At 37.3% G+C, this 14674-nt stretch overlaps 1 protein-coding gene across 2 annotated transcripts in view; it reads right to left on the bottom strand.

Moving 5' to 3' along the window:
- FBN2 (fibrillin 2) overlaps positions 1-14674 on the bottom strand; it is a 255985-nt gene that overhangs the window by 98576 nt on the left and 142735 nt on the right. For both annotated transcript variants that reach the window (XM_060636228.3, XM_078451361.2), the window contains 6 exons: positions 12940-13059; positions 11874-11999; positions 10922-11044; positions 9010-9132; positions 3272-3424; positions 181-234 (listed from right to left, as the gene is read on the bottom strand). In XM_060636228.3, coding sequence (XP_060492211.2) covers positions 181-234; positions 3272-3424; positions 9010-9132; positions 10922-11044; positions 11874-11999; positions 12940-13059 — 699 coding nt within the window. The remainder of the gene's footprint in view (positions 1-180; positions 235-3271; positions 3425-9009; positions 9133-10921; positions 11045-11873; positions 12000-12939; positions 13060-14674) is intronic.

The raw sequence follows: 14674 nt of genomic DNA, 5'->3' as shown, positions 1-14674 counted from the left end.
CTAGCTTATACCACTATTCTAGGCGATAATTTATCTTATTATTTTACACCGAGTTTTTTACACTGATAATTTGTTTTATTATTTTACACTGATGTTTTATGAAATACTCTCACAACTCGTTATAATCATAAAGCTACTAATTTCATAATTACTGTAAGACTGAATATACAATAGACTTACCTCTTCCATCCACAGTGATCCCTACTCCACTACTACAAAGACCATGGAATTCAGCTGGAAGATAAAAAAATACAGAAATGAAAAACTCTAAACACTATCTCTCTGTATACAAGTCACTTACGTCACTCCAAAACTACCATGAAGAAAAATCACTGGTAATAATTTTTAAAACGAAAAAAATAGTTACTATTTTCCAGCACATAATTACTTTGACAATTCCAAAATCATGGATGAGCATAAAAAAATAAAACTCACTTGTGATTATCACCCTGAATATAGTTAATATAACGATAAATGTTACAAATATTTTCCACATTTGGAAACTTAAAAAAAAAAATCCAAAATGGATTGTAGAGAATGCTTTTTAACTTTTTTTCTCTCAGTAACAAAATAATTATAAAGAATACTTACATAACAGCAATACTTACATACCAGCATTTACCATGTGCCTGGTATTCCAGCATTTTCTAATAGTTTATTTAATTCTCCCAATATTACAAATGAGACATTTTATTTAAGTGTGGTTAACACACGATGTTAGTTTCAGCTGTAATTAGTTTCAGCTGTAATACACTGTGACTGGACAATCTGATACGTTATGCCGTGCTCCTTACAAGCGTACCTACCGTTTGTCACATCACCGTTGCAGTACTGCTGACTGTATTCCCTTTGCTGTACCTTTTATCCCCGTGACTCACTCATTCCAAAGCTGGAAGCCTATACCTTCCATTCCCCTTCACCCATGTGGCCTAACCCTTCACTCCCTCACAACCATTAGTGTCTGCTCTGTGTTTACAGGTTACCTTCTGCTTCTGTTTGTTTATTTGCTCTGAGTTTTAGATTCCACATGTAAGTGAAATCATATGGTATCTGTCTTTCTTTCTCTGACTGCTTTCACTTAGCATAACATCCCTAAGTCCATCTTAGTTGTCGCAAATGGCAAGTTCTCATTCTCTTTTACAGCTGAGTAATAATCACAAACTAGATACCATTGCTGTCCTCTTTGACACCTGAGAACACTCAGGCAGACATGTGAAGTGACTCCCCAGATCACAGAGGCTGTAAGGTGGGGAGCAGGCTTGGATTCTCAGCACTGTGTCACAGACATTTCATGTTCATATCCCACTTAATAGACTATTTACTGTTTTTACTCAGTTATGTGGATGCACCACATTTATTCAGTCTGATAATGATGAAATCAGGTTTGTCCAACTTTCAGCAATTATCATAAATAATAGGAAATTCAATTATATCAGTATGTTAATCTCTTGGAAGTCAAACTGCTCAGCATTTATGACTCTTTTTAAGGCTTCTGATATTCCTCCTCTCCCTACATGTCCCAGGCTAGCCTTCTATCAGCAGAAGAGAGTACCCATATGGAAAAAAGCAATCATCGACACTTTACCAAGCTAATGAACAAAAACGACGTCTTATTTTAATTTTCATTTTAGCACATCCTTTCATGTGGCTATTTGCATTTTGTGAAATCTTGTTCGCATACAATGCACTTTTTTCTACGGAGGATTTCAACTTTCCTCACCAATTCGTGTAAATTCCTTATAAATTAAGCAAAATATTTTTCCAATTTACATGTGTATTTTAGTCTTTGGTTTCTGTTCTTGCTAGTCCTTTACTATCACAAGATTACAAATAGTTTATATATTCTATAAGAAGGTTATTTTGTAAGGTTTAATGCAGGGAGCTAACTTCATACTTTTTCTATTATTTTTCAACAATATTCATTACTTAGTTCAATCTTTCCTCACCAACCTAAACGTTATCTTTATTGTATCCTACATTCCTATTTATAGTCACAACTGTTTCTAGATGCCAGATTTTATTAGCTCACTCACCTTTTCATCTAGCCTTGTTACCAATTTTTGTACATCTTTCATAGTATGCATAACTGACTTAAACACTTTTAGGGCAAGATTTCCTACCTTAACTCTTCTTTTTAAAAAATGTCCTGCTCAGTTCATTCAAGAGGAAGGCTAATGCTTTGCTGAGATTTGAACAATCCCTTGAAGATTTTCAACACAATTACAAGCCATTTCCCTTGGTTGGAATGCATTTCTTCCATCTCCTACCTGTAATGTTCTTATTCCTTTTTTCAAGATGAAACTAAGCAGATACCCACCCCCAGCCCTGTGAAGTCCTTCCCAGCTTCTCCAGACCAATTACTTCTCTTTCCTGTGTGCTCTCCCAGTTCCCTGTTTATGTCCTGCTTTTTAAAAAATGTTTACTTATTTTGAAAGAGAGAGAAAGAGAGGGAGAGGGAGAGAGAGAGAGGCAATCCCAAGCCAGTTCCACCCTGTCAGCTCAGAGCTTGATTGATGCTGGGCTCAATCTCATGAAACGCAAGATCAAGCCCTGAGCCAAAATCAAGAGCTGGACACTTAACCGAGTGAGCCACACGGGCATCCCTATGTCCCTCACAAGGCATCAATCACATTAAACTGTAGTTTATACTTTTGCCTGACTACACTCTCAACTATTCTCAACTTTAAAGAAAAAAAGAGGTTGTGTTTATTTTTGAGTCCCTACTATACTTACATAAATTCAGTAAAGATTATAGTAAAATATTAATAAAGAAGAGTCAGAGAATAGTCAAAGAATTAGGCCATGTAATGTGACTCTATCTGTGAAAAAATTAGTAAATGATTATTACTCACTTAGATTACAGCCCAAGACCATGCTGTGGCTAGATTAAAAATAAAGAAAATCAGGCTCTCGTGAATTCACTATAACCTTGAAAGTGACAAGTGGATTTTATGCTGTTCATCTTCACAATGATATTAAATATCAAAAACACTGAGGAGTAAGGTATCCATATAATAAACATGTTATAACATCCATAATTGGGTCAACAAACACATTCCTCTACCCCCTGTGTGTACTCTCTGTGCGGGGATCATAGATTATAATACAGGACACATTTCCTCATTCTATGCCTCACATACCAACAAAGACTTGGAGGTCTTCAACTGAAAATAACGACAGAACACTTGAGAGCTGATGTAGTCTTTGGCCAAATATCTAACGCCACCTTTCTAGATTCTTTATCAGACGTGACACAGGCAAACAGGACTACCTGAGTTTTTTGCAGGGCAGGGTTGGCAGGGCTCTCCAAAACCGTAGTCTGGATTGGCACAGCAGCATTCTGACTTGGTCACTGCACCGGGGAAAGGACGGACACAAGCTCCCTTCTTGATCCCGCCGTAGCATGTACTGCGCATGTGAGTATCTGCAGGAGGAAGCGGAGTGACAACTGGAGATGGTGAAAGAAAGAGATTTCAAAACTGAGGGTTTCTATGAACCTAAGGGGCTATTGGATGGGAAGCCTTTAAAGGGCATCTGCCTCTTTTCTTTTTCTTTGTATCTTTAGCATTTAACGGTGCTCAGAAATGAATAAACGCATGCTTGTAATGTCAACAATTCTTTTTTTTTTTTCTACACAAAGTTTTATGCACCATGCAAGCATTCATTATCACACTTGAGCCCACAGGCCTTTCGTGAAGCAGGAATAATGCCATCATTTATAAACATGACTTTGAGCTCTAATCACTGGCTATGCTATCCTCAAAATGACACGTGCTATTTCTATTTTGGAAGTGCTTAGGAACAATGAAGTGCCTGGCTGTGAAATTTCTTACTTCAACTTTCTGAATTAGGAGGCCTTTCTTGTCAACCCCCAGTTTACTACTGTGACTATGTTTTAATCTCAGACTCTCAAAAAACCCAGTTATTAAAAAAAAAAATGGCCACTGCTATGTGTCCTCAGTATTGGGTTTGTTGCTTTGCAGACATGATCTCACTGAACATTCTGATCGACAACTCCGCAGGACAGCGATCATTATCCACGTTTTATAGTGAGGAAGGCAAGGTTCTGAAGGATTACTTGAGCAGCTCCAAGTCCTACACCACCCACTGCTCATGCTGGAATTCATACTCAGGCTGCGCGACTTCCAAAGTCCTTCCTCTTTCCTCTACATCATGCTATGTCCCAAAGAAGCATACCCAGCTTACGCCCTCACTCTGATGCTTCATACAATATGCTACCGTTTTGTCAGACGCTCAGTGGTGAACTATAAAAAAACTCAGCTCACCAGAGAGGCCAGAGAAGCTGTATAGTGTGTAAACCAGACACTGGCATAGTTATTCCCAACTTGTTGGAAATAGTTTTATCTGCTTATTATAACACAAAGCAACCTGAGTCACCTGCTGCTTAAGATTTGGTGATGTTTCCCATTAAAACGATAAGCTTTATGGCTGCACTAGACAATGAGATGGGTGAACACTCACATGGAAGAAGACATGAGATTCACCACAACAACCCTACAGACAAGATATGCTGCCCCTTCTGCTTCTGATGAGATGGGGTCTGGCAAAGCCAGCTCAGAGTAACATAACAGAGCAGGGCTCCATTCCAAGACAAGTATGCACAAATACAACACAGTGCATCATTTCCAATAGGATTTTGTGAGTTGAATACGATTTTTGTGATAATGACATCTGTTATCTCAGAAGGCATCACAGAATGGTCAATTTCATTACTGTTTTCATGTTGAGAATATAATCCTTTCACAATTTCTAGAAGGAAGTCGATAAAAAGCCTATGGTACGTGCAGGAAGAGTCAGACACATTATGTAGTGGCCTGGGTTACAGATTAACTCAGTTGTATAGAATACCCAATACCAGAAGGTCCATGAAAAGGAAAGTAACATAACATATGTGTAGGTTTTAGGGACATGAACTGTCCTAGGGTCTGGTCCCTATGGGAAAGAGCTTACTTAAAATACTTAACACATCCGTCACCCATTAAATAAGGATAGAGTTTATATAATAAATGAGACTTGTTTGTTAAGCAGTAGGCACAGTGTGTAAGACACACAGGAAATACTCAAAGAATGTGGTGACTTCCTTATTTCTCTCTTCTATTTTTACTAAGGGCAGTCAACCTTTTCCTGTTAAAGGTTTCAGACCAGAACCATAGTGCATATACTCTTCACATATAACTGAGACACTGCTTACAGGTGGACAGGATAAGAGGCATCAGGACCAGCAGCACCATCAGATGTGCTCATATCAGATGTGCTCATATCAGATGTGCTCATATCAGATGTGCTCATATACATGTTCTGGAGAGGGATTGGAACTGAATGCTCCTGACCTGCATCTTTTCCATGTTATCAATCTTCTCCATGACTTTTCTTACTTAAAAAGTGGAATTTTTAAACAAGTTGCTCAGATTCTACACACCAGTGGTAAAGTATGGATGCAAAATGCTCATTCTATTTTATGTCAGCTTTACTGTCAGCTTTTCTTCATTGCTTAAAGTAGCAACTCTAAGACAATACCCTAGGTGTGATGCCATGATTCTAATAGAACAAAAATAACTAATAGCTAACTTGCTGGGTATGTGTTAGATACCAGACACCATTCAAAGCTTTACACAAAAAATCTCATATTATTTTACTTAATTTTCAAAAAACTAATGAGAAAAAGAGGCAGAGAGAGATGATGTATCCTACCTATGGCCAAAGAGCTAGTAAGGAATACAACTAGGATAAAGAAAATTAACTGATGTTGAAATACTCTTAAGCTCATGTAGGAGGATGTTGGATAGGAAATGGAAGCCAAAATCCCAATTTATATTATAATATAAATATCAAATAACAAGGTGAATTCTGAGACTACACCCTGAAGGAAATGGACATGGAAAATAGTTGCCAGGTCACGAAAACCCTCCCAATTATCGAAGACATAGTTTTAAAGAGCAGCAATTAAGAAGAGTATTTTTTGAGGAGGAGTGTTTTTGCAAGAGCTGGATTATGAGTTGGGGGACTACCATTCTCACCACTGGTCCAAAGAGAAGAACTTCACAGGGAGCAGGGGGAGAGTTTCATGCCTGTCTCTGCCTGGCATACCTAGAGGCAAAAGTGAGTGGCTGCTCTTCCTATGGGAGGGATAATGGAGGGAGGTGAGTGAGATCCACCTCCATAATGAGGTTAACACGGCAAAAGGATGGCAGGTCATACGGACTAGACGTGGGCCACGTTAAGAGGCGTCCTAACACAACGGCATGGAGAGGTGATGAGACACCCTCAGACAGAGCCTATCTGAAACAGACTGCTCAAAGACCAGAAGGCAGATGAGTAAAGCCCCCAGGAAGAAAATGCAGTGTCCGCCTCTCAGTAAGGGCAGCCAAATGCCTCTGAAGGAACTATGAAATCAAGGGGTGGCTTTAAACATCTGGGAAGCTGAGAAACCTTGAAGCAATCCTGAAACGGTCACCAGTGCTCCTGCTTCTTCCCTCCTCCTGCACTTTGACCCTTGTAGAGTCAGAAAGCTTCTTGCTGATGAAGGTCTGAGCTTGCAAGGGAAATTGTAACTTCAAGTCAGGTTCAGAATATTATCTCTGGGCATTCTAATTTCTATACTTAACATTGTTTTCATTACCTGAAGTAGTCACATAAAGTTTTGCTATTTATGAATAGTAAAGTTATAGGGTTGCCTGAGTTCTCTTCCTTACTTACTGGGTGAGTGGTTTCTACTGAATAAACTTAAAGATACTTTTTAGAGGGATGCAAGAGACCAAAATATAGTTGTCTTTTGTTTATGTCCTGTCTGTGAGCCATGCTTCTTCAACATACCAATTACAATAATAGTTTAATTTTTTGAAAATAAAAACCCACGTCTCAGTGTCTAAGAAAACAAACTGAAGAAAAAGATATAATTGATAATAAGTAATTAATAATTAATAGTAGTGATTCATTCCTAACTTCAACAATCAATGCATCTCAAAAGCATCACTAAAGGCAGAAGAGACCAAGAAAGAAGGTCTAGCAGGTGACAGGAACGACAATATATAATTTTATACCCAGAACAAATGGGGTTTTTATTTTAAAAAGTTTAAACGACCACAGTTGTGAAAAACTGGAGTCTGTGCAACAATGTCTGATGCCTTTTCTGTATGTGGCAAAAATGCATGATGATTTGTGTTTGGACACTGAATTCCTCATTGCTACTTATACGATGGTTGCTTAAAGGAAAAATAGTATCTTCCTCCAAAACTGGTTTTGTACTCATCATACATTTCAACAGAATCATTCCGGTAAAGGAAAAGGGCAACTAAGTATATTAAAGCAACTGAAAATATTTTAGCTTCCTGAAGCAAGAAGGAGCTACATTCTTCTGGCTGCTGTATTTAAAACATCCCTGAGTGAAGTGCTGACAATCTTGTAAGCTGAAATAAATCCTAAATTGGAGACAGTAGATGAACTTAAGTGGACAGATTATTTCCATCTGCTGTTGCTTCTTTTCTCCCCCACTTTTCGGGATCCAAAGGTTTTGATTCCCATAGGGAAGAGTAAAGTATTATCACCTATGTCTAAGAAAGAATTTCATTTCTGTCATCTACACTCCTAAACCAATAAGGGTGTCTGCTTTCTACAGAGTCACCTGAGAAACAGCAGGTGCACAATGGCTAATGCCCCCTAGGGGTCTCAGGAAAGCCTGCTGGAGAGAAAACCACATTAAGTGTATTTTTACAATGACCTCACTCTGCTATTGTTATCTTTAGGACATATGGTTGAAATGCCATATGGTCTGAAATGCCAATGACATTTTTGATTTGCCTGCCTCTTTAAAACTGATGCCTGTAACTCTGATTTGCATGGAACCCATTTGGCAAAAGTACCCCTTTAAAAAGCAAAGTAATTTGGCATGGTTTAGAATAAAATACCTATTCTCTCTCATATTCTGCCCTTGTTTCTATAGTTAGCTGCATAGCGATGAGGAATAACTACGTAAAAATATTTCTACCTTTTGACAGAAGTCCAAGTTCTAAGGGAGAAGTTATTTACATTTTAAATTGTGTTTGAGCTTATTTAAATATATTAAATAAACAGGGCTTATTTAAATATAACCATAATCCCCCTTTCATGTTAGTTGTTATGAATTACAACATCTAAATCCATTGTACTTAAAGAGTCAGCTAACATTATCAAGGATTCTGATTTAAGGATGATTTCTTTTTATTTTTTAAGGATGATCTCCTTTTTACTTCTCCTGCATTTAAAAAAATATATATTTATTTATTCTGAGAGAGACAGACAGACAGTCACGTAGGGCTAGATAGAGAAGGAGAGAGAGAATCCCAAGCAGGCTCCACACTGTCAGCACAGAGCCCAATGGGGGGCTCAATTTCATGAACCATAAGATCATGACTTGAACCAAAATCAAGAGACAGTGTTGTTTTTTTTTGTTTTTTTTTTTTTTTTTTTTTTTACTTGCATCTCATCAGAGCCTTCTGCAAGGAGCTAGGTGGACTCCCTGTACATTTTTTAACCCACATTACTGAGGTATAATTCACATACCTAAGAATTAACCCGTTTAAAGAGTACAATAGTTTTTTCTTTGTTTTGCATAGTCACAGATATATATAGATACAGATATATATACAGATATAAAGATATATATACATAACCATCACTACAACTGATTTTAGAACATTTCACCACCTTAAAAATGCCTTTAGCTACCACCCCCTTATCCTGGCATCCCCACCCTCTCTGTTCTAAGTAACATGAATCTGCTTTGTCTCTATAGATTTGCCTGCTTCAGACATTTCATATGAATGGAATCATACACTATCTGGGCTTTTGTGAGCGGTTCCTTTCACTCAGCATCATGTTTTCAAGGCGCATCCATACTTTCGCATTTAGCAGTACTTCCTACCTTTTATGGCTGAATACTTTTCCACTGTATGGATATATTTTTGTCCGATTTTCAAAGACCATTTGGACACTGGAGAACGATTCACTTACCAACACACACGCGTCCATCCACGCCCACAGCCAGGCCTGGGGGACAGTCACAGCGGAAGGACCCTTCATTGTTGATGCAGTGCCCATTCATGCAGATTCCTGGGGTCTGGCATTCGTCAACATCTGTCCAGGGGGAAACACAACTCAGGCCATTACTGGGTAAACTTAACCTTATTCCAGAGTATGCCTGTTGTCATCACTCTAGACTAACAACCTTCTGTTTTCCATTTTATAATTTATGGAAGGACACATAGATGTGATAACAAATCTCAGGTCTAAATGCAACTCTTTCAAATGCATTTTCAGAAATACTGACTCAAAGTTGCCTCACTTTATCCATTAGGAAAAAAAGAGCCTTACACACTCATTTTTCTTTATATACCAATTCTGTTAACTATTAAATGATATTTAATTCAAGTTAAGTAAAACAAATTCTTAAAATTAAAGTAAATGTTTGTAATTATCTTATTTTTTAAAAAGTTTATTTATTTTGAGGGGTTGGGGAGAGAAGCAGATACAGGGAGAGCAAGAATCCCAAGCAAGCTCTGTGCTCAGAGTGCAGGGCTCAATCTCATGAACCATGAGATCATGACCTGAGCCGACATCAAGAATCAGATGCTTAACTGACTGGGCCACCCAGGCACTTTTATTTACACACATATAAAATTCAAACTAAAGAGAGATGCCTTTTTAATATTAACTTGATGAAGTCATAATAACAAAATATGGAGCATCTCTTAATTTTCAATCTGCTCAAGTTTATCACATGTAACCCAACAATCAATGGCTTCCCTGAAAGATGAAACAGCCTTCAAAACACAGGGTCGCCAAATCATGAACATTTTAATTTGCAGATGGCACTATCTCTAATAAGAAAATCAATTTAAAAAATTGCAAGACAGCAAAAACTGCTGAGATCTAGGTCATATTTATATGTGCATGTAAGTTTCTGAGGAAATACTAAAAGTTACATGCTGTAATGTAATGTTACACCCTGCAATAATACTAAACTCAAATCCTGTGTTAAATCCAATTCAACCAACCTTGAGCTGACATCTCGGTCTTGATTTGAAACAGCAGAGCTACAATCTTTCTACTGAATAATGTACTCCCCTTTCTTGAATAGTCCAGAAGTTATTTTTTATTCAAAAATACAAGAATCAGTCTTGAATTATCTCCCTCAACACTCCCTGGAATTTTGCTGAAATTATTTGGTATTTAGGTAAGCATGTAATGGAAGGCAGAAAGAATTCAAAAGTTGATTTCATCTAAAAGGAGAAAACTGAAAAAAAAAAAACTGCAAAATTTATTCCATCTTACTAAATTCATATTGTGAATAGAAACCTAATATAGTCTTATTTATTTCCATGAAGCACTTCTTTGCTTACTAAAGTTATCACTGGAGCTTAGCTTTCAAAATGGCTTTATAAACAAAATTGATAGGAACAGTCAAATTATTTCTTCACTACGTCGATGTAAGATTTTTAGATAATGATATAGTCACGATCTGTAGATTATTTTGTGGAAAATATGTAATACAAAATGAGTAACGAATGACTGTTTTTAGTACACAAAAATGAAAACCTCTCAAGATTTCTTTCTTCCTCTTTTTTGTTTAGGCATGGGATACAGATAAATTATTTCTACATTGTCTCTTCCAGACTTGCTAGAACCGGTCTGTCATTCCCTTAATTTTTCCCATACCATTATTATTTTTGTAAAGATATCACTGTTCCTAGACCACAATGTGTGTTTTTCTAGGAAGCTTTAGACACCTGCCTCGCTGAATTAGCAGCAGACGTGAATAATATGAAATCCGCATGAAGAAACTGGAGTAATTCTTGCATGATTCATTCAAACAAAAAAGATGGTTTCAATCATGGTAACTTCCCTATCTCAGAGCCATACATACCAGTACAATAACGCCCATTTGGAGCCAAGACAAATCCTGGTTTACAGATGCACTTGAAGCTACCATCTTCATTAATGCACATGCCATTCAAACACATGTTGGTAGTCGTGCATTCATCATGATCTGCAGGAGAAGAGCAGAGTCACTGACGCCACTGGCTTTGGGGGAGCTGGCTCCCACTCCTTCCATTAATAATTGCCAATCACATTCTACTACATAAATAAGCTATGTGCTCACTGATTTTTTTTTTTTTTTTCCTAATCTGAATGCCTACCAAGTGAGAGCAAATAGTGTGGAGAACATGAAGGGTCTTTAGCGTAAGGGACAAGAAGGAAAGAATTAAGTAAATGTTGTGTTTAGTTGTTATTCAAACCACCTGAGAAGGGTTTTTACTTTGATTAGCAAAAATGTTAATATGATTTCAGGGGTACAAGTGAAATGAACTGGACTTTCATCATTGGGTGAACTATCACCAGTTGCTGTGTGAACAGATTATTTGTGTGAGGTACTGATACCTACTGCATTGCCAGACATTGCCAGGACGTCAAATTTAGAGATCGGATTATCACATATTCCAAAAGGTTTTACATTCCCCCAGATTGGAGGTCAGGGGAGACCTTTTCTAACCTCTGAGTATTGTAATGGCAAAATGTGAAATACTGTAGGTACTAATAATTACCTACGGCAGAAGAAAAACTGTTACTTTTAATCAAACATATACCGCACAGAAAATTCCCAGAAGCAGTACATTATTCATTGTTATAACATTTCCAAACAATCTTTCCTTTGACTTTAAGGGTCTCATTCTAAATGCATTTATATTTTACCTAAGTCATCTGAAGAATTCTCACATGTGTGTTGTGTGAGCTTATATGGAAACAGCATATATGGTTCTAAATAAAAATGTATATCCCTTAAGAATCTTTTGCAAAGAAGCAGGCAGTTTCCATACCAACACAGTTTTTTCCATCTGTAGTTAATTCAAAGCCGGCATTGCAAATGCACTGGAAACTTCCATCTGTGTTCACACATCGACCGTTTTTACAAAGGACCCCATTCTGGATGCATTCATCGATATCTGTGATAATGAAGAATGGCCAAACATTACTCTTTTACAGTAACCACAGATAAAAACAGTAAGGTAATAAATGTGATGTTCAGTATCCAGTCTGTGTCTTACACATTATACCAAAGATCGTGTTGCTTCTTCAGCAAAATTTCCATCTCTCACAAGTTTTTGTTTTTTTTTTTTTGTTTTTTTTTTTTTGTTTTTTTTTTTTTTTTTACAGTCCTGACTTAACTGTAGGTGAAGAGGGAAAGAAAGAGGAAAATGGGTTGGTGTGTGGAGGGAAGCTAGGTGCGGTTGGGCAGTGCAGTGGAATGGCTGGTGTAGCTCTTTGGGACACAATGGTCAAAGACCCCCAAATTCAGAGCAGACTGTTGACTAAGAAGACAGGACCGTCAAACTATCTGGGTTAAGAGCAAAATGATGCAACCTGCCAGGTAAGCTTATCTGAGCAACTACTCGTGGATGAAGAGGAAATGAAAAAGAAGACAAGCAGAGTCATCTGCTAAAAGAATTCTGAGATGAATCAGTTTGGAAGAGGGTACTGAGTGTAGCAACAAAACTGTGATTCAAGACAAGGCCTGACTTCGTATCAGACTATGTGTGAGCATCAAAGGAGACAGTAGTTGAGAACAACTATAAATCTTGAGCTCCATTATTCAGACAGCAGTAAGGCTACTGATGTTATTTTGAGAAAGGAAGTTGTGATCTAGGGAAGGGAGAGAAATTGAATTTTGCAAAGCCAGATAGCATGTTGCGAGGGTTATATATGCAAATACTGTTTATGTTTAAAGGAAGCACTTCTGAGGGGAGCATAAAATAAACCTGTAGTAATGTAACAGCACCTACTTCATTCCATGTCGTATTTTAATATAAATTTACTTTTAACCTCAACAGCCTGGGTCACTATATTTCATGGAACATTTTCACATGTGAAAGCAAACTGCCTTACCAATGCATGCTTGCTTAGTAGGAGTCCTCTGGAATCCAGCATGACATTTACAATAATAGGATCCAGGTGTGTTAACACAATCTCCATTAGTGCAGGGATTTGATGTGCATTCATCAACATCTGTGAGCGGCAAAAGAAACCATTACAGACTTCACTCCATTTCTAGAAATGTTTGTTTAAAGTACATTGAGGCCCCCCAAATTTGAGAGAAGGCCAGTCAGTGGTAATAGTCTAAATAGCCGAGTATTTATAAATGAATGAAAATTCCTTTCTTCAAATACAGAGAGGCCAGTCTAGAGATTTACAAAAATATTGCCTATTGGAAACTACAAGGGAATTTGCTTTAATCAAGAAATAATGATTTTTCAATTTGAAAAATGCACAATGATTAAAAGCTCGGAGAAGCTTTTTTTTTTAAAGCTGACTGCAAAGTAATAGCCGTGAGTTCCAAAAGGCTATCACACTTATCTATAGTAATCCAGGCAAGTTAATAGCCTCTACACAACCTCATAGAGTATTAGAAACCCAATGAAAGATGTTGTAAGATATGTATGTATATCTTCATACTGTCAATTTTACTAGTTTTAAAAAAAGAGAATGACAGATTGTGGAATTTCTGTGTTATTATTTGTCGTCCTCAATTAGATATGTAACTACGTAGGCACCAAGGCTTGGTTATTTCAAGTAACATAGGGTGGGACAGAAAATGGAAATTAATTAAAACAAAGTCTATCATATTCAGCAACCTCAGATTTCTTTAGGACCTTAAATGGGCACAGGAATTTTTTGCATAAACTAAGTTCAATGCAAATATGAGTTCTGATCCTAAATGTGACAAACATTACTGCTTTTCATTTAGTTCTCCTAAGGCTTGATTAAATGGAAACCCCATCACGGAATTCAGAGGCTGCAAGACAAAATGGCAGACGGAACAGTCTGGACTACCCAAAGCCCAGAAAAATCACATGTGCCAGAGTCAGAAAAAGTTAAATTCATTTTCTTTCAGCAACGCCCACAAAATATAATTTTGGATGCTAGCAAATTAAAAACCTCGCTGGCTGGTATGGGCATAATGACCTGCCATTTCATGTACATGTAGAGGCCATTAACATATACAATTTCAGCTATATTGGAGAGCACAACAATCCAATGAATTCACAGGTTTACTATTTTCATAAACAGATTACTCCTTTCACAGATGGTCTTTAAAAAGAAACTGTAATCTATCAAACTCACCAATCTCATTTATATAAACACTCAGAGTAAATGCAATTAAGCCCTCTCTGGTACAGGAGGAGAACAAAAAAAAAAAACAAAACAAAACAAAAAAAAAATCTCATAGCAAATTAAATAAAAACAACAGAGAGTAACAGGATTAAATGCTTTTTCAATTCATCCAAGGATGCCTTCAGCCCATTAATTCACTTACATTTCAACTTTGGGTTGATAACATCAATTCTACTGGGCCAAAGGAATGAGGCAAAATGAGAAAAGACAGAGTTTAGAGCATTAGCAAGCATATAAAGTATACTTAATGGACTTTCCAGTATGAACTATCACCCTGAGTTTGCAGTGTGGAAGATAGCTTAAATTCTCTAGCATACGTAATACTCAAATGCAACATTTTTTTTTTAATTCTTTTTTTAACGTTTATTTATTTGTGAGACAGAGAGAGACAGAGCATGAGCGGGGGAGGGTCAGAGAGAGAGGGAGACACAGAATCGGAAGCAGGCTC

Source organism: Panthera onca, chromosome A1 (assembly GCF_046562875.1).
Source record: "Panthera onca isolate mPanOnc1 chromosome A1, mPanOnc1 haplotype 2, whole genome shotgun sequence".
NCBI lineage: Eukaryota > Metazoa > Chordata > Mammalia > Carnivora > Felidae > Panthera > Panthera onca.
The sequence above is the reverse complement of the archived record's forward strand: the minus strand, read 5'-3'. Positions and strand labels throughout refer to the sequence as shown.